Source organism: Castor canadensis, chromosome 11 (assembly GCF_047511655.1).
Source record: "Castor canadensis chromosome 11, mCasCan1.hap1v2, whole genome shotgun sequence".
NCBI classification, from domain to species: domain Eukaryota; kingdom Metazoa; phylum Chordata; class Mammalia; order Rodentia; family Castoridae; genus Castor; species Castor canadensis.
In genome coordinates, this window is record NC_133396.1 from 94,545,628 (window position 1) to 94,559,798 (window position 14,171).

General features: G+C 39.1%; 1 protein-coding gene across 8 annotated transcripts in view; it reads right to left on the minus strand.

Annotated features, from left to right (window-relative positions):
- Positions 1 to 1,351: 1,351 nt before the first annotated feature.
- The window catches only part of Pou2f1 (POU class 2 homeobox 1), a 140,305-nt gene continuing 127,485 nt past the window's right edge, over positions 1,352 to 14,171 (minus strand). For 7 of the 8 annotated variants that reach the window (XM_074047579.1, XM_074047578.1, XM_074047577.1 and 4 more), the window contains one exon: positions 1,352 to 12,644. In XM_074047579.1, the coding sequence (XP_073903680.1) occupies positions 12,334 to 12,644 (311 nt within the window). In that variant the 3' untranslated portion in view covers positions 1,352 to 12,333. The remainder of the gene's footprint in view (positions 12,645 to 14,171) is intronic. The other variant, XR_012438848.1, reaches the window with a different exon arrangement.

Consider the following 14,171-nt stretch of genomic DNA (forward strand, 5'->3'; position numbering starts at 1 on the left):
TCCTTCAAGATTCAAGGCTTTTCTTGGGAGAACACCTGATGCTTTTGGTTTGCAAATGAGTAGAAGCAAAACACAAGCCAGCCTTGGCAGTCAGGAACAGAGGGCAGATGATTGATGCTGGCTAAGGGGGCATGTTCAGAGAGGACTCAAAGCCTCACACAAGTCACAGCCAGTTACTGTGCTGTGAGCCTCTTTCACAGAACTGCTGCTGCATTTGGGGGTTTGGTGGTTTCAGCTGTGGGACAGCACCTACCTCTGTGAACTCATGGTGGAGCTCTCACTACCCATGTCCCTGGTCCTTGGAGCAAGAAAAGGCCCACCAAGAGCAGATGCTTTTCACACCCTCTTGTAGGGGTCTCATGTGACCCCTGAGGAGTTAGAATAGAGCTATTTCAGGATCACCGTTTCATCTGTATTTATGCTCGTTCTTAGGATGTGACACATGGGTTTTGCTTGCCGAAGTCTTTCTTAGGTTAGGAAACTGCCACTGTTTCTGCCAAACAGTGGATTTGTTAAAAACTTGAAATTATTTTACAAGAATAACTTTACAAACTTACAAGAAAGTTATAAATAGGAGAAGATAAGGAATGGAAATGAGTGAGTTCTTAGAAGAGGACCCCCTATCTGACTTCCTGATTTGTCCCTATACAGGACAGTAACCTCATCTTGAGATGGAAACTCACTCCATCTTCAAATTTATAATCACACATCAGACTACAGGACACTTCCCACAAGCTGAAATTTTCTCTCTAGGAAATTCATTTTGAGATTCAAATTTTCCTTTTTGTGAAATCAGTGAATTGTATGAAGACACCAGATGTTAAATAGTATAATAAGCCAGAGGAAGCTAAGTTGTGTGCCCTCACACAGAAGAACCAGATGCCAGTTCAGGACTAGTCTCCTTCCGAGGACCCCCTGGAGAATGAATGTTCTGGGCCTGGCAAGAAATGCTAGAGGCCTAGCAGTCAAACAATAAATCCTGAAAAGTTGAGTTCAATGGCAGTTCTGCAGTCGCGTATGCAGTGAGAAGGGAGCTTTGAAGAGTTCCCTTGTGGGATCAATCAAGGGCCTGTGTGTTTGATCACACAAAGCTCTTGGGTCTGAAGGAGACTACTGCTACTCAACTCAGGGTCCCACTAAACCACACTAAGGGTCTGGAGGGGGAAGTGCAGTGGCCACAGCTCCCCAGAGAGCACAGGAGGAAGCTGGAAGGGATGGAGTGAATTGAAGGTCCCTACAGTGACTTGGGTTCCTGAGAGGATATGCTGGGAAAATACTTTGGAAAGTTTATGTAAGGTGAGGTGAGTAGTCCGAGAGAATGCTTCACAACTTCATAGAAACTCAAACAATGTGAAAACACTTGGAAAATGGTTTAATGATGTTTTACAACAGAAATGAACTGTACAGTTACAGTAAGTTTAATATATATAAAAAAATTACAGCAGACAAATGCATCTACACAAAATCTACCATTTCATTCTGATTCACTGGCACTGACACAATCTCTCCCAAGCTTACAGCCCCTCAGGCAGCCCCAGGAGGGGGAATCATATAAAGGGCACTTTTAAAGAGACAGCACCGCTCATGGTCCCCACCACCTCCCTAGGCCTCAGGAGGCATCTGCTAATAGCCAAACATGTAGAATTGCTTGTGTTTCAGAGTTTTAAAACCCAGAAATGTGTTTCCTTAGGGGCACAGATAACAAGGTCCAGCGTTCCAAGTTATCAACTGATTCTTAAAAATATTCCCATCAGAGGGGAACGGGCTAAACAGGTGCTCTGGGGCAGTGAGGCTATACAATAGCCACCCAGACTGCAAAGTCATCTAAGGAGAAATGTAAAAGGACTCCCAATGAACCACTCAAGAATTGTCACTGCCTCAGTAAAGCTGCTGGACAATGTTGGAAAGAATAATTTACACAACATCTGAAGTTTTCACGAACTCAAACTCACATTTTAAAGTACATAAATTTTTTTTGGGAGGCCAAGGAGCCAATTCCCCTTGTGTCCCTCCCTTGACAACAGTGGAAAAACACCCCTGAATCAATATTAATTGGAAAAAAAAAAAAAAGGAAGAAGAGGTGGGGAAGTTAAAACATTTAAAGTTACAGGAAAGAAAACATCTTTAGAAAAACACGATCACTGTCTCTTTAAAACAAAACCAAATCCCAGTTGGGCATAGTAACCATTGACTATGCAATCTAAATTGATACTCGATGGAGGCTTATTACTGAATATTATGTACACTCACAACTTTTTCATTTTCTTTTTTATTATGAACACCTAGGCAGTGAAAACTGTTATGTTAATACATACAATAGACACACCGAAAACATATAAAAATACTATTATTTCAAACTACTAAGAATAGGACAGTTCAATTATTTTCATGCTATGACTTTAAGAGCATTACACAGAAACAAACAAGAAGTTAAATGACTTTTTTAATATCCCAGAAATATACCAAAATATACATCTAAGCTTTGGAATTACTGAGGTTAGACTAATGCAAGTGCTGGGTAATCGTACTTAATACACAAGTCTAAGGTTCTGCAGGAGAGAAATTATCTTTGGTATCTGCATCAGGCTAATATTATTAACATTTGGATTTTGCTTTGGGATAGAGCTTGTATGACCCTAGAACCAAATACCCCCCTCCCCCAATTAACTGAGATTAAAAAGATCCATGTAAAAAGTTCCTTTGTTTGCAACCCCCCACCCCCCAAGTTAAAAAGTCACAGGCATCTACTTAGCACAAAGGTTGTGAAATACAATGCATAGTTGCACAGTGGTGCTGCAAAAAGGAAACATAACTACAATAAAAAAGAAATGAAAGGCTTGATAATCATTCTGCATGTTTTCTCACAAACAGGACAGCCACTTCCAAGCAGTTCCAGTAAAGGAAAAGACAGAAAAGGCTCAGAAGGGCCCCTCAGCATGTCCGCCCAGCCCCAGAGGTGAAAGCACCCAGCAGAGCAGCCAATTGTGCACCAGAGTCTTCAGCTTCCCCCACTCTGTGGAGTCCATGGGCAGGTCCAGCAGCAGCTCCCAGCTAAGTCCATGTGGACCCGGTTGTTGTCAGAGGGTTATGGTGAAGGGGTTTGGCTTTTGTTTTGGAAAAATCTGAAATGCCAATCTGTTCCATGCATGCTCACAAGTTGGCAAGGGACAAACTCCTGAGCATGCAGCTGCACAAAACCCCAAATGTGGAAATTAGCTTGAGTGCCCTTTCCATCCGGTCAGAATCCCTCCACCTTGCCCTGGCTTCATGCCTCTAAGTGCCAGGACGCCACAGACTGGATTGATGCCGAAGACTTCCCCTTTCTTTGGTTTTTTTGTTTGTTTTGAGTTTATACAATCATTAAGAAATCTTTGGTTTTGGCTGGAAATTTTAAAAACAAAACAAAACAAAACAAAGAAACCACCCTCCCCTGGCTTATAGCAGCAGAATTATGACCTGGCTAAGCGTTTTCTCAACTTTGGGGGTGGGAATTAAAGGTTGAGAACTACATTCGAAGAAAAGGTGGAAGGGCTGGGGATGCAGCTTCTAGAAAGCCTACTGAATATAAGATTGTCAAATAATAATAATATTAATAATAATAAGCAACTTAAATATTTGGATTTTTTTCTTTTTGGTCATGTCAAAGGAAAAAAAGTGAAATGTGTATGCAGACATCAGCTTAAAGGAAACTTTGGTGTCCTCCCTTCTACCCCAAGTCCTGAAAATACACAGAACTTTGAGGCCTCAGAGGGAAGGGGGTAGCTTCTACCCTACCCAGGAAAAGGCAAAGACAGAAGGTGATGTGTGGCCCACAGTAAGAAATATGGGGTGGGTGGGGCGAGGACAACTGGCAGCCCTTAAAGGCAAGGTGGCAGAGAAACCAGATGTTAGGAGACCTGTAAGACCCCTCACAACAAAAAGAAACAGAAGATTGCAATTTGCCCTCAGTTTGCAGTAGCTTTAAAGCAGCAACATTCAGAGGCTTTAGGGGTCCCACCCTCTGCTACAGGTCTCATGATGCTATAGGCCAGAGTTCAACATTACTGAAGAGGAGGGAGAGAAGAGGGAGGGCGGAGTTGGCAACTCTGTAGGGTCAAGAGGAAGTTAAAGCAAGTTACTCAATCACGAGTTAGGAATGAGGTATACAACAGCTCCTGGACTTGTGGTGGGCAGAAAAGCCCACACTTACTCACCTAGCTACACCATAGACGAGGGGAATGACTGCGGCCTACTCTAGAAAGAGGCGTTTCCAGCAGAGTGAGACTTCCTGTGGACTGACTAATGCACACATGCCCACACAAGCAGAGGTAAGAAGCTGGAAGAAGTCTTTCTCTCTCCCATTTGATCTTAGAGGAGACACACCATTATGTTGTACAAAGTCGATGTTATAATATGGTTGCAGTCTTGTGATTACTTTCTTTCTTGTTTTTTTTTTGGTGGGACTAGGGTTTAACTCAGGGCTTTGTGCTTGCAAAGCAGGCACTCTACTGTTTGAGCCACACATCCAGTCCATTTTGCTCTGGTTATTTTGAGATGGGGGCTTGCAAACTATTGGCCTGGGCTGGCCTTAAGCTGTGATCCTTCTGATCTCAGCCTCCCAAGCAGTTAGGATTACAGGCATGAGCCACTGGCACCTAGTGATCTCTTTCTTTCTTTTCTCCAATTGTTTGCAGTTTTGAACCCAATTAGGCTGGCACTAATCCACTCTACTCTTAGAAAGAACACGCCTTCTGCAGACTCATGTAGGAATGGAACCAAAGACATGGCACCCCCCCCTCCCCTCCCAACTGGCCTACAACTATAGTGTACCTAAGAGACACTGTCATTTCAGATTCTGAAAGTGCATTTTTTTTCCTGTATTTTTCAGACCTTGAGACACTATTAGGGCTAGATGGGAGTTGGGTCTGTCCATTTTTATTTGAAACAGATAGCAATTTTAAGGAACTAAGTATTTATATGTTGCATTTTTAAACAGTACTGTGTCTGGTTATCTGCCTGCAGACTTTGGGATATATTATTGGAGAAGCCAATGCCACTGCCAATTTATGAAAGAAGCCCTAATGTGCTTTTGTGAGGTGGTAGCCAAGTTAAATAATGATGAATGAGTAAACAAAGAAAACACTGCAGCAGACCTCAACCTTTTTTTTTTTAAACAGTAAATTAGTTTAGGGTCTAGGTTTGACAGCGTCCTGGGTTTGAACCAGAGGTGGTATGGGATGGTGGAGCCCTGTGCAGTGTGGGCAGACTCAGGGGCACAGAAAGAATCATAAACCATGTCTGTCCTTCCAGGCCACAGGGAGCTTCATTTTCATGCTCCAAGTGCTTATAATGCACACTTTGTTTTCCCGTCTTTAATATCCCTATCACCTTATAAACCTATCTAGTGATGTGAACAGTCACAAAGGTCAGAACAGTAAGATTATTAGTGAAGCTTTCATGAAGTTCTGCAACCTGATCTTTTCTGATGGGCAATTAGAGTACGTCTTTTCCTCTTTCCCTGTTTGTGTCCTATTAATAGCACACCTAAACAATGACCAACTCAATTTCCTAAGCCCGTATCATAAAAACGTTGTGGAACAAAACAGCTCTACAGAAGAATAAGGGAAGATCTTTTACTTTTTCACGAAATCCTGCTCTTGAAAATATTTCTTTACAAAAGACGAAACAAAGATACCACATCTAATATGGACTCAAACAGGCTGGACTGGCTCTATTTATAAATATTAGATACACGGAAATAAAGAATTTTACCCTATTTTTTGTCCTCCTAAAGTTTCTCAGCAATTCCAAGAACATCAATGCTACACTGAGCAACTCTATCCATCTATACAGAGCCACTGGAGTGAAACAAAATCAATCTCTTTTCCAAAGGCAGACACACTAATATGACTTCTTTCAAAAAGTGGGGAAGGAGGGAGGGAAAAGGGAAGAATCAAAGTAAAGCTTTTCCAAATTTCAACTTTTTGCTCCTAGACCCTCTGTTTTGAAAATGTAAGGATGAGTAATGGCATATCAATCTTTGGTATACAAATCAAATTCCACTTAAATTCTGTGAGATGGATCATTTACTTAAAAAAAAAAAAAGCTGCTCTGGAGATAATAGTCTATATCTGAACTCAGAGAGCCAACAAAGTTTGTCCCCAAATATGGGCAGAAAAGGCTCTTTATTTTTCCTAAACTGGCATCATTTCTCATTCACATTCTAACAAAGAACAATACTTTCCTTTTCCTACCAACCAACCAGTCCTTACAGGTCATACCTTATTACAAGTGTAAAGTGAGCAGGTGAGCTTTCAGCTTCATGGTTTGCTTGTGTTTTTGATCTAGGCAGAACTAGTCTTGGTATGAGAGAAGAAAGTAAGGTTTTAAGATGTTGGGCTACTAGCACAACATTCAGCAATATGACAAAGGGTGACAAAAAGAACTTGTTTCACTTAATTTTCCTGTATCAGTATACATCAATCACCTCTCTGCTCCTCTCCAAATTCATTGGTGCATGTCTATTTCTGTTTCTACTTCTCATCCACACACCCAGATATGCACACATTCATCCTTTACTTAAGCTCTTGCTATGTACAGAGGTAATGAATCATTAGGACAGGCTGGCAGGTCTGGGGGGCATGGCAGCCACAGAAGGGTTGTATATGCACCCTTAGGAACCCTGAACCTACTGGATACCCCACATGTCACCTGCATGCCACCACATATTATGCTGCAGATCAGACCAAAGAGATGTCAAAAAATCCCAAAACCAATCACAGGGAATATCAAGTTTCCTTTGGCAAGACAGACATAAAGAAAAACAAACACACAAGTAACATTTTCCTTCTAACATAATCAACTTCTTTTTCCCCACCCTAACCCTCCCTAACCCTATAAATTGTAACCTATAAACAGCATCAATCATGTTTATCAATCATAATAAACATTAGTTTAACTAAATACTACAGCTATAATTATTTCCACTATTTATAAAGTTTCTTTTCTTTTATTGATTTGGTTTTTAGTTTAAAACCAGTTCTGCAACAATGTTAAACTATGCTGAGGTATTTTATGAAGGTGCCAGAAGCTAGCTGTTACCCAGGAGCATTATCCTCACAGACTAAGGTACCACCATTCAAAGAGAAAAAGACAGGAAGAAAAAGAGGAAGGGAGATCAAGATTATTGTATTAACATAAGATTTGCTGAAATGTACTGCTTTTAGCAAAGGCTAAGGGCAGAAAAGCCAGAATAAGAAATTATTCTATGAATAAGAACACTTAGAAGAAAGCCACAGTTCACAAACCATATAGAAAACTGGGTGCAAACTGGACAACTCTTGAGAAACATTCCCTGTTTTCCTGATAGAATCCTTTCAAGTGAAATTTCAGAGGTGTCTCAGTATCTTTGGATTAAGAAAAAGATGGGGCAGGATAGCATTCCTTATAGCCTTTAATGATGAAAGCAATTTATTTATCCTATTCCTGACCAAGTCCATAATTGTGTTGGAGTGCTGTCCATGCAAACCTACCAAAAGCTTATATCTTAGTTGTTCTTCTAGAGGAATGGCAAGGAAAGATTTTCTTCCTTCTCAATGTTGAAGACAAATACTATGAAAATTTACCATTTTATAAAGTGTCTGAAAATGATTTCAAAGTGCCAGGGCTATAGTTTCACAAATAACGTGACCCAATAAATGCTGTTCACACATGGATACATAAGTGAACTCAATGGTTATAAGTAAATTAATTAATCAATTCTTGCCCAAATGGGTAATTTTAAGTTTCAGGTCTTTAGGCCTTTTTCTCCCATTAGTACTAGCAGTCTTTTTCTTTTTTTTCAGCTCTAATAGTTTGAAGAGTAAGTACACTTTAAATTCTTGAAGTTTAGAATTCGAGGCCCTTCTTTAATAAGGGTTATCAGGTTGCAGACTAGTCTGTGGGGCTCCTCAGGGCCATGGCAGGCTGTCAGTAGGAGATCTGTGGGATGACATGGCTTGGGAAGAACTTTAGACTGAACCACAGAGTTCTCTATAAGCCAAGTGTTTATTATATATTATATACTAATTGCAGTATTACCTATCAGGATTTTGTACTTTTAAAACTGACATACATTCCCTATATTTGCCAATATATCTGACATTTCCAGAAACTTAAGTAGAATTTAATGTTAAAGATTAGGCTGAATTGAAATACTGTGTCAAGCAAGTATCTGTGCTTCTGGATAATAGAATTTTTCCCTCTTTCCAATTAAATGAAGAATAATGGACAAAATAACATTAAAAAGAGGTATAATTGTGCTTTCACAACAAATGAATGATGTAAAACATACTGGCAAGATGATCACACCAAAAATCTTTTAATTGTTCTTTTCCCTTTTAAAAAACTGTTAATTTCTAATAAAGCTACCATGAAGTATAAATAGGTATTGTCATGCCCCAAATGAAAGTTAGATTCCTTTGGTTCCATTCTTGAGTAACAAGTTGAATAAACTGGGATGGTACTAACCTTTCAGACAATAAATAAAAGGAAGTGTGTATTGTATCAGTTAAGAGGCATAATTCTGAAAAGGTGCCTACAGAACTTCAGAAACGTTTAAATTAACGGAGCTTAGAACAATAATGCTCCTGTGAGAAGCCCTTTTTTAGATCTTTCTGTTCTGTCCCTTCAGATTTACACAGGGTATATAAATAAAGTTCATGACCAAACTGCATCGCTTATGATAACAGATTTAAATAATTACATTCACTACTCCCTAGGGAGAGCCCATTACCATGGGCAAATGTAGAATTCCTATAAATGCATTTAAAATTAGTCTTTGGCTTAATATGTGTTACCAAATTGAGGGATGAAATGAAACTTGCATAACTGTTAAGAGGAAGAAGAGATCTGAACAATGAATTGTAATGGCCTATCTGGTGTTTCCTCTTAAATATCAGATACTGCAACAAATACCTCTTTTTTTTTGGTCAAATAGCCCCTTTAGTTTCCAGACTCCCCCAATAAAATGTGGCTAAAAGTTAAGTCTGAGTACCTTAGCTTAGGAGATAGTTCATTCAATTCAAGAAGTATTTCTTGAGATGATAAAAAAAACAGATGAGATAAAACAAACAAAAGAGGACCAAGGTATTTGTGAAACAATATCATCTACAGAATATCTAGGGATGGGAGGTGATTTTAAAGTAAACACTTTCCAGCAAGCTATATTAGTGTTTCATGTGTACATGTGTAAAGTACCTTTCACAACAACTTATTTCTAATGATAAAAGAGAACAAATTTAAAATTATCTTTGTCTAAAGATTTAGTTTTTCTTTTCCACACAGATTTTTTTATGCTGGTTTAAGGTGATACACGTAAAAAAGGCAGAATCCCTTTTCCCGAACTGACTGGTGAATATAGACAGAGGAGGAACTAAAAGACGACTGCACTGACATTTAAAGCTTATTATCTTCTTTAATCATAAAGTGTGCTGGGGAATCTTATTTAGGGAAGGGATCATCTTTAAAAAAATCGTATCGAAAACAAAATAGTCTTCCTTATATGTCCTCTTAACTCACTGGGTTGGAGTTCCTTGGGACTTGACATTTCCTTTGGTAGCAATTTTGGGAAATTCATACTATAACTTCTAATGCAGTATGTTGGGCATCAGCATTTCCCTCCCTGAATCCTTCCTCCTAACTTCCTCCACTCTCAAAGGAGGGACTCATTACTATGGGCAACTACAGTATTGTTGATAACCCTAAAATCATTTTCAGACTAAAGTTAGAGATGTAAAGTCAGTATAAAAGATTAAATTTAACTACAATAGAGAAAAAAGCTGATGGAGAGGAGAGAAATTAGTAACTGACATGCCATTCTATTTACACACCAATCTAAACAAACTAGTTAAAAATCAAGGTATTGTCTGCCCAGAGGATATTACAATTTATCAACATAAAAGATTAAAAACAAGCAGCAACTTTTATATAAAATTAATAAAGACAATGAAAAGGAAATTGTCAGTAGCATCTATCTCCTCAATGTGTCTGAACTGCATGTTACAAACTAGTTCATTAGTACAGCAGCTTGCTAAAAATTGACTTTGGTTCAAGCTTAGTTTAAAAAAAAAAAAACATAGAAAAACACACCACACAAAAAAGGTGGATGGGCATTTGTTAGATTCCCTGCTTGCAGTTCACTGATTTTAGAGGGATTTTAGGGAAAGTAGTAGGCAAAAGGAAATTTAGGGATGATAATTAAATACTTTGAGAAATAAAACAAGACAAGGAACTAAAGGGAAATTTAAAAGGGGACTAAAATGTTTCTTACTTTTAGTATTAAGACTGTCTCCCACTTGGATCACAAACAAAGGTACACATTTGTGACTGTGTTACCGCCTTTCTGAGCAACAGAGAGACAAATACATGGAATCCAAGCTCTCTTGTGGACATAAGCAAAACAATCAGGAGGAAAATCACCTGTAAGCTCTCTCAACCCCCAGTTCAAAAAGGGGACAAAGTGCAGACCACAGGAGATTTAAGCAAGCACCCCCAGACATCAAATGGGAACCTTTAACTCCAATAAGAAAGGGAACTAAGATGAGCACTGCAGTGATCCAGTCTTTTGGGAAAGTTTTGGTACAGATAGTGTAACAGGACAGTGGCAAAAAGGGGAATTTAATCTCTAAATTACCCTCTTTCCTCTTCATCCATTTTCACAAGCTCTTCCTTTTCAATAGGCTCATTTATGTAGTCTAGAGACACCCTGAAAACAATTACAGGAGCAAATCACTTTTACGTCAAATAAAGAGAAGTGTTTGTCATTAAACCTTCCTAGCAGGAGCATCAGAGACAAGCCAGGAGACACGTACGGTGTGTGCAAAGCTCCTGCTCAGCATTTCTTCAAAGGTTCTATGGATCCCACGCCCAGCCAGTAAGTGCCTCCTTTAGTCAGAGAACTGAGAAGAATCTCAGGATTAGAGAAGTTTATAAATCATCCAGTGGACAGAGAGTCTGCAGCTCTCCACAGGAAAAGGTGGCAACCTCAGGCTTTCTTAGTAACCTCTTTTGGGTTTATAATTGGCGGAAAATAGTCTAGTAGAATTCCTTTAGAAAACAAGGAAGGGAAAAGTTTCCCAGTTTCAATAAGTCAATTTCTTCTTTGCCAAGTAAGTCAAAGGAAGTTTGGGTGAAAAACTTTCATAAAAGGGAACAAACAAACAAATACACCAACAGTAGGACCATTTTTCAGAGATAAGAAGTTAGGAGAACCACCAAGTTAGGTGTCTGCAGTAGTCTTTGCTCTTCGGAACCAAATCCTGCCCTGCAACATGTACAGCTGTTCCCATTGAAAGTAGCAGAAAGCAGCACTGTTGCACCACAGGATCTGGGCCTCAGGGTCATTCAATGATCTGGGGGTGAGTGAGAGCTACAGTTCAGCAGGAATTCCTTCCTACACAAAAGTGCTCCAAAGGCACCACCTGATGGGGGAGGGGCGTGTGTGGAGTAGGAGTGTTTGCACACACTGCCTTCAGCTTCTGCACCAAGCCTCTTGCATAAGTGGCAAAAGAAAATAATTTTCTAGCACCTCTGTAAGAGTCATCAAGGATAAGGAAACCAGCAAGAACATTTCCTGCAGTTAAGAACGCAAGTCTCCCCTTACCCCAAACCCCCTCCCCACAGTGTGGGAGCTCACTGAAATAGGATCCAGGAGCAAGAGATAAACATGTCCCAACATATATATATATATATATATATATATATATATATATACATATATATATATATGTATGTATATATAGATATATAAAAACAACAACAACAATAATAATAGAGATACAGTAATACAGGCCTGCCTAAATTGTACCAGTTAAGAAAGGAACCCCCAACACAATTGATACGATTATAAACACCTTGTTATGACTTAATGGCCTGTACAACAGACCCATATAAATGATTTTTTTTAAGAAAAAAAGAAATTTAGACAAATGAGAAATCCTCTTCCTATATTGGAATTGGTAACCCACCTTAACGTGTCATCATGACTGCTGGAAATGATAAGTAGTCCTTTCACTTATTTTTGTTTTTTGTTTTTTTTTTTGTTTTTTTTTTGTTTTTTTTTAATATTTGGTTAGAAAGTTCTCCAATCCATGAAGCAATCCTGAAAAGACAGTGTTTTATTACAAAATTAGGCAAATGTTCTCCTGTCTCCATCCTTTTTCTGGTTTTATTTTATTTTATTTTTTTCTTCTCTCCCTTGTCTCTCTTGCCCTTGCAACATGGTGAGAGGAAGCCAATCACATTTGTCAGTTTATTAACTGGCTGGCAGCCTGATCATGTTGCAAAGACTTGTGGCAGCCCAGCTCTGTGCCTAATTCACTGTGCCTTGGAGGCGGTGGTGGTGGTGGAAGCAGCCCCGCTGGCAGAGGCCACTGTGAAGAGAGAGTTCTGGATGGACTCAGCTGAGGTGGAGGAGGCATGAAGGCTGGCTACAGGTGTGGAGTTCCCTGTGGAGGCTGCAGCGGCAGAAACCAAGCTAACTGGGTTGCTGGTGAGCAGAGAAAGATTCTGAGGGTTCAGGAACAGAGGGGCAGTCACGATGTTGGGGGCTCCTCCTGCATTGGCAAATACCAGGTTCCCAGTTGCATCCAGTGATGTTATTGGAAGAGAGCCACCAGAAGCAAGAGCTACAGACAAAAACCGAGAAAAAAAAAAACATGTGAAAGACACTGTTAACATCATCATGGAGACGCAAATAACAAATCATCAAAGCTCTACTGAGTCTTACTGTAACTCAGTAGGAAAAAGTACAGCTCTTCACTGATTTTTTTTTCATTATGTTGTATATTGATACCAACTGAAATTTATTTATAATTCTGAAGAATGTGAAGAAATGAAAAGTCAATTTATGAGTATAAAGAGGACAGGTTAAAGGGGAGAGTTATATAAGAACTGTTTAATGAACCAGAGTCATGTTTCTATTTTTAAATTGCAAGTTTATATCATTTACCCAGAAATAATTGTCTTCAATGAAGAATTGTGATTTTAAACTATCTCCATTCAAAATACAAATTAAAACGATTAAAAATTTAAAAATACATTTAGCTTTTATCAAATTAACTGATATAAATTTGAGCAAATTCTTGATAGTAAAATTAGAAATCACCAAATAAGATAGAAGGTATGATTAATTTTTCACTTCAACTTCTGTAACCTGTGCAAAGGGGGATGATGAGTTTATTGTAGAAGGAAATCAGAATCACAATGATGTAGATAAATGGGACCTCATAAAACTAAAAAGCTTCTGTTCATCAAAAGAAATGGTCTCTAAACTGAAGAGAACACCCACAGAGTGGGAGAAAATATTTGCCAACTATACATCAGACAAAGGACTGATAACCAGAATATACAGGGAACTTAAAAAACTAAATTCTCCCAAAACTAATGAACCAATAAAGAAATGGGCACATGAACTAAACAGAACTTTCTCAAAAGAAGAAATTCAAATGGCCAAAAAACACATGAAAAAATGCTCACCATCTCTAGCAATAAAGGAAATGCAAATTAAAACCACACTAAGATTCCACCTCACCCCTGTTAGAATAGCCATCATCAGCAACACCACCAACAACAGGTGTTGGCGAGGATGCGGGGAAAAAGGAACCCTCTTACACTGTTGGTGGGAATGTAGACTAGTACAACCACTCTGGAAAAAAATTTGGAGGCTACTTAAAAAGCTGGACATCGATCTACCATTTGATCCAGCAATACCACTCTTGGGGATATACCCAAAAGACTGTTACTCCAGAGGCACCTGCACATCCATGTTTATTGCAGCACTATTCACAATAGCCAAGTTATGGAAACAGCCAAGATGTCCCACCACTGACGAATGGATTAAGAAAATGTGGTATCTATACACAATGGAATTTTATGCAGCCATGAAGAACGAAATGTTATCATTCGCTGGTAAATGGATGGAATTGGAGAACATCATTCTGAGTGAGGTTAGCCTGGCTCAAAAGACCAAAAATCGTATGTTCTCCCTCATATGTGGACATTAGATCAAGGGCAAACACAACAAGGGGATTGGACTTTGAACACATGATAAAAGCGAGAGCACACAAGGGAGGGGTGAGGATAGGTAAGACACCTAAAAAATTAGCTAGCATTTGTTGCCCTTAACGCAGAGAAACTAAAGCAGATACCTTAAA